General features: G+C 41.5%; 2 protein-coding genes across 2 annotated transcripts; one reads left to right on the forward strand and one right to left on the reverse strand.

Annotated features, from left to right (window-relative positions):
* Window positions 1-4599: 4599 nt before the first annotated feature.
* Window positions 4600-12566, reverse strand: LOC306775048 (RNA-binding protein 5-like). Its single transcript, XM_079265259.1, has 25 exons — window positions 12472-12566; window positions 12205-12253; window positions 11961-12123; window positions 11689-11847; window positions 11218-11287; window positions 10767-10840; window positions 9977-10060; window positions 9494-9554; window positions 9295-9357; window positions 9043-9203; window positions 8847-8944; window positions 8554-8641; window positions 8164-8217; window positions 8009-8078; window positions 7823-7926; window positions 7599-7710; window positions 7414-7505; window positions 7156-7317; window positions 6916-7065; window positions 6576-6650; window positions 6312-6491; window positions 5653-5727; window positions 5449-5549; window positions 5223-5352; window positions 4600-5049 (listed from the first exon to the last, which is right to left on the reverse strand). Exons 2-25 carry the CDS (start codon window positions 12219-12221, stop codon window positions 4960-4962), a joined length of 2433 nt encoding a protein of 810 aa, XP_079121385.1. The 5' UTR covers window positions 12222-12253; window positions 12472-12566; the 3' UTR covers window positions 4600-4959.
* Window positions 12567-13968: 1402 nt separating this feature from the next.
* On the forward strand, window positions 13969-17138 carry emc3 (ER membrane protein complex subunit 3). The gene is made up of 9 exons (XM_079297055.1): window positions 13969-14170; window positions 14580-14751; window positions 14843-14900; window positions 15047-15140; window positions 15356-15460; window positions 15600-15681; window positions 15808-15887; window positions 16237-16319; window positions 16406-17138. Exons 2-9 carry the CDS (start codon window positions 14597-14599, stop codon window positions 16532-16534), a joined length of 786 nt encoding a protein of 261 aa, XP_079153181.1. The 5' UTR covers window positions 13969-14170; window positions 14580-14596; the 3' UTR covers window positions 16535-17138.
* The last annotated feature ends 170 nt before the right edge of the window (window positions 17139-17308 follow it).

Raw genomic sequence — 17308 nt, forward strand, 5'->3', positions numbered from 1 at the left:
AGCAGGTTTCAGTGAGACGGTGCTTCATGTAGGACCACCGGCCGTTTGGTGAAGGTTTATTAAAGCCTTGTGAATCGAGTGTGGTGGTGACACAGAGTCACGCTGCGTGAACGTCAGCTAACACTGACGACACTTGGCGCATGCCTTGGTGACTGCAGGCATCAGTCAGTTTGTAGGTGTTCAAGAAAATAACATGCCTGCTCATCAGGTTTGTTTACATTAATACCGTTAATAAATAAAAAGGAGCGGAATATGACCCATATCAAATGTCTCAACAGTCATTCAATTGCTTATTTTCTTTTCTACATTTTCAGCATTGGTTTCACTTTATGATTTTTACCTGATTATTTGGGGGAGAGTCATTTTTTTATAACCCTATAATTGATCCCTCAACATTTACAAATGGACACACATTTTCTTTGAATCAGTGATTTAAAAGAAAAAAATGTAAATCATTTTCTGTGATGTGACACAACAAACCCAACTAGCTACTAGCTTTTTCCTGAGCTTTCAACTGTATAACATGGGCTTCATCAATGGTCAGTGGTGCTAGAGATGGATCTGTTGATATACAAGCTTGAAAATAGTTGGCTAGGTGGAGAGCAGGGCCGTCCTTCAACCAGAGGATTGGTGGTTCGATCGGCGGTTCGATCGGCGGTTCGATCCCCGGCTCCGGCTCCGCTAGCCTTGAGCAAGACACTTAACCCCAAAATTGCTCCCGTAGCTGCGCCTATGGTTTAGAAATGTGATAGAATCTGAATTGTAAGTCGCTTTGGATAAAAGCGTCGGCTAAATGACAGTAATGTAATGTAATGCAGTTTCACAATCCCAACTCAAATTGTACTTGTTTCTTTGCTTTCAACCATATCACACTGTCTTCATCAGTGGAGTTAGTTTGTTCAACTGACATGGAGATGGATTGTTTTACATGCTGTTTGAGTCTACAGAAAGCAACACTTGGGAAAATATAGTCTGATTTCATTTTACACAACCAAATAGGACACATCAGTTGAAAACAAAACGACATATTGTCAGCAACAGTAAATGTTACATCATGACTCGGTAAGCGAGAGTAATCAGGGAGTTTCTGAAGCATATATCAAGAGGAGACATCTGTCATACCAGGGGGATGATGTTTGTTATCCTCGCCAGACTTCAATCATCTGAGAAAGTTTTTACAGAAGAAGTTCACAAAGTGTCCCCTCTCCTACACACATAAACATACTTGGGCCACCTGCCCATCCTCCTCTTTTGCCATCAAAGAGCCTGCACTGTATTGTACATGCACGCACACACACACACACACACACACACACACACACACACACACCCCCACTGGTCCCGAGCATTATTCCTCTCTACAGGAGGAATTCCCTGAAGGAGCAGCATAGCCGTTCCAGGACGAGGGAACTGAAACATCGAGGCCCAAAGAGGGAAGAAGGTCAGCGTGGAACAAAGTATGGCCAGCAGCGATGAAGGAAAACACATTCTGGGATAAAGGTTTTGCTTAGTTGGCTTGCAATGTAAATAATTTGTCCCTTACACATGAACTACAACTTTTACATTTCAGAATTGTTAAAAAAAAGTTCTGATGTCGAATATTCTGCTGTTTTGTGTTGTTTACCATGAAGTTCATGAACAAACATGAACTGAAATTTAAACTTAATAATATGGCAATATGAAATGATCAACAACAGGAGGATTTGTTGTTACAGACCACGATCACAATATGTCATTTTAGCCATGCTAGTGACATGGCTCATTGGATGGGAATGCCAGTCAGTCAGTCCACCACTTTGGTCCAGATTGAAATATCTCAACGTTTGGATTGACTGCCATTAGATGTGGTACAGACATTCATAGTCCCCAGAGGATGAATCCTATTCATCCATGCAACATAAATGTAATCAGCAAAACAACACTTGTGAGAGAATACTTAATTATTAAAAAATATTTTCCAAGTTTGACATTGTCTTGTGCATAATACCACCAAACACTGGTGCATTCTTAAAACAGGCTATGTTATCAATGAACTAGGTTAATAACATCCAAACTCAAACTTATCCTCCCGCCATAGATGGTATCATAAAGTTGTCCATGGGAGAACCATCCCAAACATTTTTTAAATAATGAAGTTGACATACCTCATTTTATGAATGCTCAGCTTTAATCACACATCTAAACTCTTTCTAAATGAATGGAGCTCATAAGTTCCTCAGTTATTGAATTCAGTTTCCTCCTGTTTGGACAGCTGGCCAGTTTTAAGCGACTTGCCTGCATGAGACGCCAGTATTACCAGTGTGGGTCCTTCTGTTTTTCATGCATTTATTCCTCATGTTTGTGCACAAATGTCCAATTTCTTTTGTCGTGACTGTATAACCTTCTCCTTGTCATACTTGTACAGTCACATCCAACATTTTCCTTTCAGCTTGCCTGATGATTTAGTTCTTGTTTTTTTAGAATCAATTTTCCACGTCACTGCTCCTCAGGTTGAAACAAAACACATCGTCCAATCTATTTCAACATTTCATGTTTCCTCTACATCAGGGGCAGTTGCTCTAGTTTTATTAAATGCCTTCTTTCCTCTCAGCGCACAGAAAACTGGAGCAAAACGTGATGCGCAACTTCAGCTGTTTCAGATCTTTCTTCACGTTTTCTGTTTGAATGTTGATAGCAAGGTTGAGTTTTACACAGAGAGAGATGCAATTTGTTGTTCTGCAGTTGTGAAATGTAAAAAAGCAATACATTATGCTGCTTACTGAGGCAAAAGCCATGACTTAAGTTATCTGCCCTGCTCCAGTTTGGCACAGTAACATGTGACAAAAGTAGGGATGTAAGGCAGCTGTTCAACAAGGTTGAACTTAAGAAGGCTGCTTCTAGGACAAAGAAAAAGCTGAAATCCCAATCATATCACCTTTTCTTTACATTTGGAACACGGTGTACATTTGCCAACCTCATCCTCTCACAGTTTTATTCAGTGTGGTCACTGAATGTGTTACGCAAAACGGCTTAGTCAACTGACACAGATTCCGGTAAGCCGAGCCGGTGCCATGCTGAAAACTGAGTAGGCATTCACACGTGTCCCTGTGAGACAGCGAGCACAGTTCATTTTGTGCCGCGGTATTAATCAACAGGCAGATCAAAGCCGTCACTCGGCTACTACGGGTTTAGTTCGGTGAAGAGGAGAGCTGGGTGAGCTCTGGCCACCTGCTATGAGACCTTGACTGAAATGAAAAAGGGAGGATTTCCTCAAGAAAAACAAGAGGAGATGATTCAAAATAACCTCAAGCTGAACCATTCTGACTGTTGTATTATGACCCAAAACCCAAATCCCCCCCCCCCCATCCTGTGCCCTGCAGCAGTGAGGACATCACCATGTCACTGTGAGACAGGCAGTGTGAGGGAGGCTGCCGATGTAACCAGCTGCACAGATATAAAACTACAACCACAGCAAGATGCAGAAAAGATTTGATCTGACAAGAAATCCAGGCACTCACATTACTGTCAGCATGAAATCACATTCAACATCATTCGTGTACTCTGAAAAATGCGAGTTTTGGAAGCAAATATTGTCTCACTAAATTCATAATCAGGACATTCTTTAAAAATTCCTTCCAAAACTGGCACTGCCCTCTAGTGATAGGAATGAACACACATGTATGCTTTTAAAACACCTGTTAATACAACAGGGACATGTACATAAAACACACAGAGAAAACATATTAGCGCTTTAATAGTTTGTCTTAAATCCTTCACTGAAACCTCGCACTGGAATTTGAATGTTGGTCCAAACTGTTAGTGACAGAGAAAGACACCACAAATGACTTTAAATTCACCTACATGACCTATCCAAAGGAAACAGGTGAAGTTCAGAAATGACGGACTAAACAGCCGCACTCTGAACATTTGTCATTACGGCATTAAATAACTAGGAACACCGTCATTAAGGTGGCAGGAGCTGCTGCACTGTATCTGTGTGGCTTAACACAACAGTCCATCCTCAAGCTATCGCGCTCAGTTCTTCCAAGAAACAGCAGAGCGGTGGAATGCCCCAAAACGAACAGCAAAGATTCTGTTGGGCATCTTCATAGTCACTGGCATTCCCACTGAAGCGAGAGCTGGTGGTAAAACATGTCGGCCATTAAGCCTCAGGAAAGAGGGTCTGGCAGAAATAATGGACGACATGTCTAGCGGGGGATGGAAGACGGAGATTCAGCAGAGAATCGGTATCGATCCAGTGTTTGTATGATGAACCCGTTCTATATGTTGGTACAAAAGTAAATGAGCATTTATATACACAAGCCTAGCCTGTCCTCGAGTCTAAGGATTGTGGATGTATTAAAAGAAACAAGAGCAGAGAACAAGACGTTCCAGGCCAGAGGACCAAGTCACTGCAATTACAGCGTGGTATTCTCTTAAAGCACAACTATAGGCGGATTTAAGGAACATACAACCATAGCGGAGGCTGAAGCTGTAATGTCTGAGGGATACTCAAACATTATTAACCTGACCTCTTAAATGAAGTCTGCACTTCTGATCTTATATATCCAAGACATGAAAGAAACATTCTCAATGCATATTGGTGCCTTGAAATCAACATTGTTTTGTGTTATTTTATTTTTCTCGTAACAATTTGTTTCCTGTAAAGAGAGGAAACATCAAGTATTGTTGAGCACAAAAGGTCAAATTTATTTGTCACGTTGATTCTTTTGATTTTCAAAGAAACAAAACCTCAGCAGGTCTGAATAATTATATGTACATACATATTATGTTATATATACACATCATTTACATACTTTGAATGACAAAATATTTAGTTATATAAAACACCATTATATACATGGAGACGATGGAAATGACTTTCTATTCACAGTATCATTTGGCCACAATATATTAATATTTCCTGGTTCAGTGAGGTTACTTTTCACTCTATTTCAGTTAAGTGTGCAAAATGGCCTTTCAAACAGCATCCTTGTAGGTGTCGGATGCCGAGAGTTCATAGGCGCTTCCTTTAGTACCCAAGCCTGTGCCCCTGGTCCTTAATGAAGCCTGCGGGGAAAGGACGGTGATTAGCGGAGACAGATTGTGTGCAGCTACTCTTCAGGTAACACTGCTAATTGCTATGCGAGTGAAAAAAACACATTGACATGCATATTCCATCTGCCAGGAGCTGGTAGGGAGATAAGAAAAAGGCAAAATAATTGAATTGTTGTCGTCCTCACCGAGATGGGAGCGGTGATGCCCTGCTGGTGGCGCCCCAGACCTTTGCCTTCATGCCAGCCCATCGCTTGCAACATTTTGTTTCCGATGTTATCACTCGTGAGGCCGTCTTTGGTGGGCTGCTCATAGTTTCTGTTGAAGGGTGAACGACCGACGGTGTTAAGAATGAAATTTATGTAAAAAAAAGAAAAACAATCACAGATGTTTGCAGTGTAATGAGAGTCTTACACGGTTGGAGTTGGTGGTTTATAGAATTTCCTCTTTGGTGCAGGAGGTGCAGGAACCCCATACTTCTCCCTTCTCTCTGCAGCTCTGTCTCTGTACTTCAGCTGTTAAGAAAAAAATCACCACGACACTTTATTGTGTCCTCACTTTGCAAAACAAAATAATCACTGATAGAGAAAGATTAGTGTAAATTCTTGAGCCAGATACCTCAGTTTCTTTCCTCTCCATCTCCTCCAGCTCAGCTTCTGTGAGTTTTGATCTTCTTTGAATTTCCAAGTTTTGCTTAAACAAATGAAAGAAACTTTAATTAATGTGAAAAGATTCACAGTTCGGTACGATACAGTGGAGCCACGGTTCGGTACGTTTCGGTACAGTAGAAAACTATAAATGCCAGAGAAATGTACTTGATTTTAAAATATATTTATTCATTACAACTAACATCATAAAGTTATTCTTTGACTTTGAACAATGATGGAACTATACCTGAGTGACCCATCTTCTGGGGTGTCTTCTTAGCAACACATAAGCATAAAAAACAAAAAACTGCGCCTTAATGTGATGTAGTATTGTTACTTACATCTTGCAAAAGAGATTTTTAATCTCAAATGGGACTACCTGGTTAAATAAAGGTTTTAAAAAGGTTTTTTTTTTATTCAAACGTTTTCAGTTCGTCATTCGTACCGAACCGTGAGCCTCGTACCGAACGGTTCAATACGAATACCGTTACACCCCCTAATAAAAAAAAAAATAATAAAACAAATTAAAAAATAAATAAAATAAAAAATTATATATATATATAATAATGTTCTATGTTGAATATTCTCAGCTACTTGCAGATCAAACACCCACTGTTTCTCCAGGCTCACCTTGTGGAGGTCAGAGAGCTGCTGGTGACGCAGCAGAGCATCCTTGGCGGGGAACTGCCGTTGACACAGCAGACAAATCATCTTCGTCCTGTCCGTTACTTTCCCCTCCTCGTCTGCTGCTCTACAGGAGCCGCCCTCCTCGGGGTCACTGTCTCCGTTGTAAGCGGCAACCAGGCCGCTCTGTAATATGACAAAAAGGATTAAATGATACGAGATTCATCTTTATTAATCACTGTGGAAATAAAGGCAAAGGCACAAACAAACCTTGGCTGAAGTCTCCTGCTCTGTGATCTTGAACTGTTCAATCATGAAAGACGGCATCTCAAAACCTCCCACCTGCTGAAAAGGAAGCGACAAATTTCATCAACAAATAACGGAAATAAGCTGCATCGGTGATTCTCAGAGTGGGGTGAGCAAACTTAACAACAAAAAGAAACTAATAGGAGATTACTTCTCATTCACACAAAATAAATTATAAAAGTATGAATTTGAATGAATGTGAGTTCCCAGTGAGCCTCTCAGTCTATATTAGTACCATTCCAAGTACGCTATGACACTAATACGATGCAAAACATACTCGGGGCTTGTAGTCACGACTAAATACCTTCTTCTCAAAGAGGAAGAAACCTGCATCGGCAGCTGCAGACTCTCTCCTTTCCTCCTCCTTGGATGGTCCAAAGCCTTGGAACCCGCTCTTAAAACTTTCTTTTTGCTTATTTAAGGTTTTTGCCCACCGCTCCATGTCCTTTGCAATCTGCAATTGTATTATCAGTCAGTACGGATATCATTTAAATGACGAGATATAATCCATACGGAGAACAACTGTTTAAAAAGACGCATTTACCTGCTGTGCAGACTTGCTTTTGGGCTTCTCTTTTCTCTCTTTGGGCTCTTTGCTGTTCGTGGCTGAGGAACTGTTGGCTAAGCCCGTGTCTGGTGCAGGCATGTAGCTCCCTTTCTCACGGTCCCAGTAGAGGTACTGCTGAGTCTCAGAGTTATAGTAGTACTGTTGATGGCAAGCAGAAGAAATAGGACGTAAAGATCAAATAAATTACAGTGTTTGGCAATATATGCTGCACATGGAGGAGTACGGGGAACATACTTGGCTGCTGGGATCATAGTACAGGCCCGTCTGTGGATCACAATAGTACCCTGAAGACTCCTCATACTGGTATGCTGAGGTGTCAGGGGCAGCTACGGAAACAACAAGAGGACATATGAAACAAGTCACTTGTTGATCTATTCATCAACAAGCAGAGGAGCCACAGTGAAGCTAACTAATCTCACCCGTCATGTTAACAGCTGGGGCCGCACAGACGACAGCTGCAGCAGTGGACGCTGCCGGTGCTACCGGTGGTGCAATGTGCTGCGCTGCGTCAACAGCCCGCAGGTGGTGCGGCTGAAAGTGAGGCGGGAATAAAATCATGATGTACTTTTGCAGCCACCAGACGACACCAAGAGTTGTACATGTTAAATGTAGTACATAGATGCCGTGTTAATGCACGGCCTACCTGTATGGCAGGCTGGCTGATAATGACAGGTTGGTAAACCTGAGCCGTCTGGGATATGACCACACCGGCGGCTGCAGGGATCAATGGCTTCATTCCTGGAGCAGCTAAAGACAGTCGGTAATGATAGATTAGCAATCCCAGTCGAAACAACTAATTAGCTCCGAGTGATTTGAGCCTGTTTTTTACCTCCGCGTAATCCATCTCCGATGACAGGAGCAAAGGCTTCAGGCTGCTGCCATAATTGATAATTCTGTCCCTACATGAGGAGGACAAAACGTGTCGTCAATCACTGGTCTTCCTTCTTAAAGTCACTGCCACGATAAAGCCGACTGCGAACTGACCTGTGTTTGCAGTGGATAGCCGTCTGGAAGGGCAGTGCCAGAACCTTGCTGCAACTACAAGGAAATACAGAGAAAAGTCAGCAGCAACACACAAGAACCCCAACGAAACAAAGTTGCATTTGCAACTGAGCCAATATTTTGCACAAAAAATTTGTAAATTCAGTTAAAACGTATATAAAAAAATCCACGAGCCATTTGTACTATGCCTATGGTTCGCAAGAGCTTTTAACACTTTACCATCGTAGTAACTTTTAAAGATGCCATATTTGCAAGGATGTGTATTAAAACCAGCTGTTCTTTGCCTTTAATGTCACACCACTAAGTTTAGGGAATTGTAAGTGCAACAAAATGACTTCGAAGTACAAAACGGCACGAGTAGAACCCCGATACCTGGCTGGATGACCACTGAGCGGCAGCAATGGCTGTGCTGGCCACAGAGAGAGCGCTTGCTCTGATCCCATCGGGCTGAGTTGAGTCTCTGGAAAGGACACGGAGCAGTTAGTTCAACCTGGAATCTGCAGCACGAAAAATTAGCCGTTCAATTTGCCTCAACCAAATAAGCACCCTCTAGTTAAATGCGATTATGAACGTGAATCTAAATTCAGATACGAAAGAGCTTTTATGTGCTATTTTCTAATAACAGAGAACTGAATCAAACCGTATGTGTGTGTGTGATGACTCACTTCCTGGCACTCTTGGCATAATCCACACCGATTGTTTTTCCGTCCAGTTTTAGAGGTGGCTGGAGGCTCTGGAGAATGGTGAGCAGCTGAGAAGCCTCCTATACAGGAAATGAAGATGAAAACTGTCAAACGTGTGCACACGCCCAGAAGAAACATACCGACTTATACGTACATCATGACTACAGAAATAACGTACCAGGGGAGAGGAGAGCTGAACAAAGGCAAAGCCTCTGTTCTGTCCCGTTTGCTTGTCTTTGATGAGGCGGATGTTGCCCGCCGACAGGTTGGCATATGGGGCCAAGATGTTCAAAATTCCATCAACAGTTGAAAGAGGAGCAATGTTTCTCAAAATGATTGCTGTAAACAAAACAACGTGTCCAAGAATGAATGTGGAATACGATCACTTGGGGAACGTACTATTTGAATATGTGGTGGAAAAGTCACTTACTGTCTCCATTGTAATCTCCTGGCTGTTGAGACTCAGCAGTTAAACCACTTAGTGGCTCTACATCTGTACTCAGCAAAGACGAGGCAGAGGGACACACACAGGTTAACACTAGTCAGGGCGGGCCACTGACAGAAAGTAGTGCGGGACACATGCAGGAAGAAAAAACTTATACTTAGAGTTTGTTGAAGTATCAACTCACCAACTTTGGCTGCTCCACACCTGAAACACTTCAGCCTCTTCCGGAAATTGTACAGGCCACACTGTGATAAACCAATGACAATGTTGTTTAAAGAAAAAATATATAGAATATATCATTCTGAGATCACAGTTTAGCACCAAATTTCTTTTTTTTGACATAGTTTTGTATTTATCCTATTTTTTACTCGGTGTATGACCGAGGTATTTAGTGTTTCCTGATCTTTTGAATGATCCTCCCGGAGAGAAATACGTGGGCAAAATAGAGGATGAAATACACGAAAGACTTGGAAGGTGAAACGGAATTAAAGAATGGATAGAATGTATCTTCTGATAATACAAAAGCTAAGTAAATATATAGCATATTTACACATACATGTATGAGTATATCATTAAAGTGGTGTGAAGGAACAGGATAAGGTGCATCAGTTAAAACAATATAATCAAAAACCGCTAACGGTACAAAGGCAAATAAAGTTGTACTCACTGCATTGCAAAGCCAGTTTTCAAACTTCTGTCTCCTGTTGCTGTAGTGCACCGCAATGCTCTTGCCCTGGATCGCCAACTTGTTCTGCGGAGTCAAAGGCCACCAGTTATTTCAGACTCCACCGAGAGGAGTGAGAGCAGCTGGAACGGGAAAGAGTGGCTAGGCTTACACCCGTAGCTGCTTAGGGAGAGTGTCTCAGGGAGTAAAAAAGGGGAACAGAGGTAGAAAGTGAAGTTTAGAGAGAACACTGCAGTTTTGTGTACGAGGTCTGAAAACAAACGGGTTCTAAGTGTTTGGGATCGGAGTGCTGCCAGCTCGTCCATGTCTCACTCCAGCCTTCGGATTTTAAATGGAGATGAGAAAATATCCGAGTGACTGAGCTGGAGCAGAATGTGCTATGGAACCACTGTTCAGTCTTCTTTCATGAGGGGCAAACACATGTTTAGCTTAAGGCCCTGAATATGTTCTCATATTTGTAACAGAGCCGACTAAAGACTTCATTCCTGTATACAGTGACTCAACACTGAACTCCTAGCATTGAGTAAACTAAGCAGTTGAGACTAATGTCGAAAAAGCTGCTGTATACAAATAAAATCAGACAATTGTCAAACACATTTACGTTTGATAATCACAGATTTTGCGTGCCCACTGTTATGATACAGTCCTGCAACTAAACACCAACATCTGTCTATTGCAAATATGCACAGCTCTCAATGATCAGTCATGTGTCGGTTAACTGAGGCTCTAATCTCCAAGAATAACTGGAAACTTGGTGATTGTTAAAGGCAACCTGATTGGTCTCCATCCATCGTGTAGAATCTTGCAAGTGATAAAACTCCACGAAGGCGAAACCTCGGCTTATACCTAGAGACAGCATTCAAATATAGACGGGAGGCGTGTTAGTTAGAATGCTTTTGGTGCAACATTCAGACTCACAATGGGCTTGTACACTCCAACTCAAATCAAAAAAATGGAGGTGGGAAGGGTGCTTACAAGGTCAAAGGGGATGGGGATTTTGTTTACCATAACATTTCATGTCTGTACATAAAAAACGGTCGAGGAATAGCACATACAGTTACCTCCTTACCTGGCGATACTATGAAAACCAGACAAAGGATCCCCTGACAGTTGCATTTGGAGTAGTATTTTTTTTTCAAGAGTTGCAATAAATAAATAAATAAATAGGGAATGTGGGTTGTAAGACAGAGTGTGAAGGTGAACGTGAGACACTCAGCACTCACCTGTCCTTTTCTTCATCAGGCGAATGTCCACAGGCTGGGGCCCCTGGAGCTGCTCGAGTGATGAGCGTATCTGGAGGATTGGAGCAGAGGGTCAAATTAATCCGAATACAACTCCTCATTGTTCTGCCTCACATTTACAACATTTCTCCATCAGTTCCAATAAACCAACCCCATGTCACTTCCCTGTTTTGAGAAAAGGTGCGCTGCCTCTTCCTTACTGACATTAATTGCAGTCCTCAAAAAAAACTCATCGTCCGAAACGAAACAAACTGCCCGAAGAAATCCTCAGAATTTGCGGTAAAGCCGGACTGAATGAAGCCAAAACCTCCCGTAATCAGCAGATTCACCCCTCCGCCGCTAATACCCTCACACTCTTTGTAAGGGATTTGCTGTTCGTCACGAAACAGCTACACCCATCTTGCTGGGTGTGGCTTTACTCTTAAAAAGCATCAGTGGGGCTGGTGGGCTTACATCATCCTCTGTGACATGGAGAGAGAGGCCCCTCAGCATGATGGTCTTGCTCTCCTCCTCCTCCTCCTCCTCCTCCGTTTTGTAGTCCTGGTCTGGATAATCCCCGTCGTACTCATCATCAGATCTGTCACTATTGCGCCGCTTTCGGCTCCTCTGCTGCTGCAGGCAAGAGAAAATAAATAATACTGTTATTATGAACCGAGATGTTTTGTATTTTCCTGTTACATGTGTGAAAGTAACATGAGCTGACAAACTTATTGCTATCCACTGACCTCTGGACTGTCTCTGCGCTCATCGAAACGTTCTCGAGGTCTGTCATCACCCCATTGTCGGTCATGATCCCTCTCCACGTCTCTACCCAGTCTATCGTGCCATTCTGAGTCCTCTCTCCTCCCATCAGAGCCATATCTTCCACTACGTTCACTCCGACTAAGCCTGCAACAGAGGAAGAGGGAGCTTCAGCGCGAATACACTGAATATATGTGCCACTTCCGTGTTGAAGGATGTCCAGCTCACCTTTTATCAGCTCCCATGGTTTAATGGAGACACGTTTGATCACGGAACTCTGTAGAACAATCACAAGTGTATGAAACGTTAGCTAAAAAGCTGATATGAAAGCTGACCCGGGCCTTTGCTAACACATTAGCAAGCAGGCCAGTTTAACTAACGTTAGTTATGTGCGGTGGACGTTAGCTTTGACGTTTTATAGCTTCCGAGACCTTACGTTGACTTACGTTATTTAGCTTACGTCAGCAGAAAAAAATTCAACTTCATGTTACATACCGTTTTGATAACACAGACTGCTTTATCTGTTGGTTACCGGAGTGGTTCCAAGCTAGAAGGTTTTTTTCTATCTTCAGTTTCTTAGTCAGTAGTCTTCTTCTCTATTAAAGTCTGATGGCAAACAGATGCATCGCGCTATACCGCCCCCTCCTGGTCAGGAGACCACAGCGCACACAACAAACATTGAATGATAACGCTCCCTCCCTGTGGAAATGATCAAAACATCTACTGTACTTAAAAAATAGAAGAGCAGAGCAATTGACATTGATTGAATCATATGTAAGTAATAATATATCACTTCAAGTGTTGGTTAAATCTACACAGGCCTCATTGTATATCTTTATACCGCTGACACAGCGCTCTCGATGCAGTTAGGAGGCCAAACAGTTTGCCTTGTCTAAAAACACATGGTCAATAAATCTGGTTCTGTGTCTGATCCATTAAGAAAGAAAATAAAATATCTATAAATCCATATTACTTGTCCTAAACCTGGTCACAATAGTAGGCTGCTTCCTGTTTCCCAATATGTCCCTTGCCATCATTCATTTCTAAATATACGACATGTGTCTATTTGTTGTGCTTGTTTCAGTGTTATACAATTCCTTTCAGTCTCTGCACTTTTAATACATACAATTAGCCCATATTTTCACGACTTTCATTCCTACATGTGCATCAATAGGACTATAATAGAGATATGTTAAATTATATACAATTACAATGGCCTTGTGTTGAACTCAAATTAAATTGTTACGCTTTTACTGTATTTAAAATGTGGAAGCAAATAAAGAAACCGTATGAAATTGCTATTCCTCCTTTATTTGGTTGCTGTAACCTACAACATGTCACCTACTATTTATTGTGTGCAGTTCAGTGATGGAAAGTAACTAAGGACATTTAATTTAATCATGTAAGGTACTTGTACATTTTTCTGCTACTTAATACTTCGACTTCTACTACACTAAATTTCAAAGAGAAATATTGTACTTTGTAATTAACTACATAAATTCCATACCTTTAGTTAGTTACTTTGCAGGTTAAGATGAATACGAAATAAGACTTCATGTATCCTTAAGGGACGTTTACTTATTAGCCAGCAGTATCAAAAGTAGATTGATTGATCAAGCTTTATCAGCTGCAACTTTAAAGTGATGTACAATGATTATAATACAATAATATAATATATATGGTTCTAAAATGGGCTATTCTGCATGATGAGTGCTTTTACTTTCAGTACTTAATGTGCATTTTGATGCCAATACTTTTATACTTTTTTTTATGTAGGAGTTTTACCTGTAGATCATTTGTATGCTGTGATATTGCTATTCTTACTTAAGTTACAGAGTATGTCTTCCACCACTGGTGCGGTTACATCTCTGACAGAGGAACGCTTGGGTGGCACGGGCTGGCAGTTCCCCCCATCACCGCTGGGTGTCGCTGCAGTCCCGGTGAGGTGCGGATGATCTGCAGAAGCAGAAATCTGCTCTCATCCACAGACAGTAAGCTCTCATACCTCAACACGATGGCCGCAGCAGTGGATTCGAACTGTTAAATGTTGTTTTAATTATTTTTGAACTACCTCACAAAGCGTATGCTTTGCGTCCCTCGCAGCTGTTGTAAAAACACATTGCAAGTGGTCAACACTGCGCTTCAGACGACTCTCCAGCTCCCACAAACTGTGACCCCGGGCACCAGGAGCAAGGTAGCCAGCTGGTGCTAACGTTACCATTAGCGAACCACTAGCGTCAGCTAATCGGTGGTGGATTACATTCATTGTTGCTGCTGGTTTTGGTAGACAACAGGTTGTTTTTGTACTCTTTGCCGTGGAGCGTAGATTAGGTGGTTTAACGTTAGCTCGTTAGCTTGATAACGTACGTGACCTATTAGTTACGGTAATGACGCTGGCTAGCAAGCTAACTAAATGGAATGACAGCTCTGTGGTTTAGCTATAGCTATGTTACATTTGAGTAATTTAGTAAACTATCACAATAGCAACGCCTTACATTAGTTAGAAGCTTACCTCAATAGTTGAGACTGCTTAAAGCTGTGTTTAACTTGCTTGCTGTGTATTGAACGCATTTCTCTTACGCTCGCGTTGTTTCATTCTTCAGTTAAGCTACGAGGCTGGATGGCTGAGCCGGAGCTTCTGCTGGACTCTAATATCCGGCTTTGGGTGGTGTTGCCCATTGTCTTCATCACGTTTCTAGTCGGGGTGATACGGCATTATGTATCCATTCTTCTTCAAAGTGACAAGAAGTTGACGTTAGAACAGGTTTCTGACAGGTAGGTCATCTTTAATTGTGAGGTTGATCGTATCAAACAAACACTTGAAATTCATGTGAATTAATCAGTTTACCTTCTTCTCCAAATCCAGCCAGGTTCTTATTCGGAGCAGAATCCTCAGAGAAAATGGAAAATACATCCCCAAACAGGTAGCAAATGTCATCATCCATCTCCGACACATGTACGAGTTATTGTCCACCATATATGAAATGCACTCAATACAAAACCACTGGTCTTTGCATTTGTTTGTCACGGCGTGTCGGACAATGTTACTAAATATCTCTCCTTGTTTTAGTCTTTTTTGATGAGGAAGTTCTTCTTCAATAATCAAGAAGATGGATTTTTCAAGAAGACCAAAAGAAAGGTTGTTCCACCCTCTCCAATGACAGGTAATCATTTTAAGTATTTACCACTGAACATGATATGATGACGCAACCTTTAGCGTTAAAATGCACATTGTAAATTGTTAAATAAAAAATGTCTGTCACTCAACAATTTGGCTTTCTGTGTTTTGTGCCTAATTTGTTTGTGCAAAACATGCATATATATATTTAAACAGTACTTAGCAAGAAGTTCATTGAGTGCGGTTTGTCTCTTTTCACAGATCCCAGCATGCTGACCGACATGATGAAAGGAAATGTCACCAATGTTCTTCCCATGATCCTCATTGGAGGCTGGATCAACTGGACCTTTTCCGGATTTGTAACAAGTAATTATGTCACTCTCTCACAGATCTGGCAGAATGTGACCCACACAAAAAATAACTCTGAATGTGTCTTGCTACCAGATAAGATGTAGTTTATATGTGAATCCTACATTAAGTTCTTTCTTCACTCTCTTCCACACAGCTAAGGTTCCCTTCCCTCTCACTCTGCGCTTCAAGCCCATGCTTCAGCAAGGAGTAGAGCTGCTTTCACTGGATGCCTCCTGGTAAACTAATGAAACCAGATCTGTAGAGATGTACTGCATTAGTTGTTGCGTATTCATCTCAAAATGATTAAGCTAGTGTGTGCCTCTCTTGACATTTGTGTCTTTCTGTGTGCATTTATTCTCTAGGGTGAGCTCGGCGTCGTGGTATTTCTTGAACGTGTTTGGACTACGAAGCATGTACTCATTAATCCTAGGCCAAGATAATGGTAATTGTTGTTAATTTAAGATAATTTTGAATGTTTTATCGGGTCAGATTGTTCGATGATAACGTGAAAATGTAAATTCTACTTATGCTGATTATCAGAGGTTTCAACAGTAATAGCAACCGTGTCATACTACAAGTCGTTATTTGATTCACAGGACTATGAGCATGAAAACAATATTTCATTTCAATACACACAATCTGAGAGTTACATGTTTAAGGCTTGGGTACAGATACATCCTGGTCAGTGATATTTACAAATAAGTTCTTATGAGGAAGGCCTTTGCATTCAGATAATTATTTGTCATTCCCAGAAGATGACTACTTCAATATATGTTTTTCAATCCCCACAGGTGCAGATCAGTCGAGGATCATGCAGGAGCAGATGAGTGGTGCAGCCATGGCCATGCCTGCAGATACAAATAAAGCTTTCAAGGTGTATACCGCAGTGGTTTTAGCATAATTCATTAATGTGGTTGGGCTTTGCTCGGTTGTTCATGTGACGTCTGTCCTTGATTTCAGGCGGAGTGGGAGGCACTGGAACTGACGGACCATCAGTGGGCACTGGAGAGCGTAGAGGAGGATCTGATGAGCAGAGAGCTGGACTTTGATGGCATGTTTAGCAAGGAGCTGCCAAGCGGCATCTTCTGATGGCCTGGTCACTTCTACTTGGAGCCTTCAGTTTAAATTTTGATCAAGACAGGGATTTGTTTTTGGTTCGAGCCCCAGAGATGGGACAAATCCCTTCATGTTGTGCAAAGTTTACATTCACTTATTTGTTGTCCTTGTCTTTTATTATTACCTTTCCATATAATATCTGAAATTACTTAATAATACACTGGTTCTGCTGCTGTTCTATCTCTTTTGAGACAAGGAGATGTTTGGGAGATATTAAGTGGCTTTTTGCTTATTGGAATGCATTATTATTAGCTTGTAACTGTATGCCATCATGCCATTAGGTAATAGAATGTGAACTACCTAGTGCTTCTTTTTTTATTGTGTCATTCACAGCTAGACTAGCTGGTTCAATTTCCATATGTGTCCTCATGTTTGAACAATAGACGTTTATTTTATTATACTTTAACCATCTTTAATGACTCCTTTGTTAGATGAATCAGCTGCCGAAAGCTGGAAATAGACCCAGAATTGATTAGGTGTTGGCAGGGAGAATGTTTGTGTGATTGAAATAGTGTTTTTGAAGTATGTAGATGGTTTATTTTGTATTGTAACCCCTCTGTGTTTTGTACAGCATAAAGCCTGTTTTGACAAAATATAGTTTTCTTTATTGCAATGCACTCCGACGCAAGCAAACGTCATCCGTCAGGCTATCTACGGGGGTTTGTTGATGTTATGAGGACATAATAATACAAGGATGTTTTTCTTTTAGTAGCCCTATTGGTACACTGCTGGCCTCAGACACATTGC

Source organism: Melanostigma gelatinosum (genome assembly GCF_949748355.1).
Source record: "Melanostigma gelatinosum genome assembly, chromosome: 3".
NCBI classification, from domain to species: Eukaryota; Metazoa; Chordata; class Actinopteri; order Perciformes; family Zoarcidae; genus Melanostigma; species Melanostigma gelatinosum.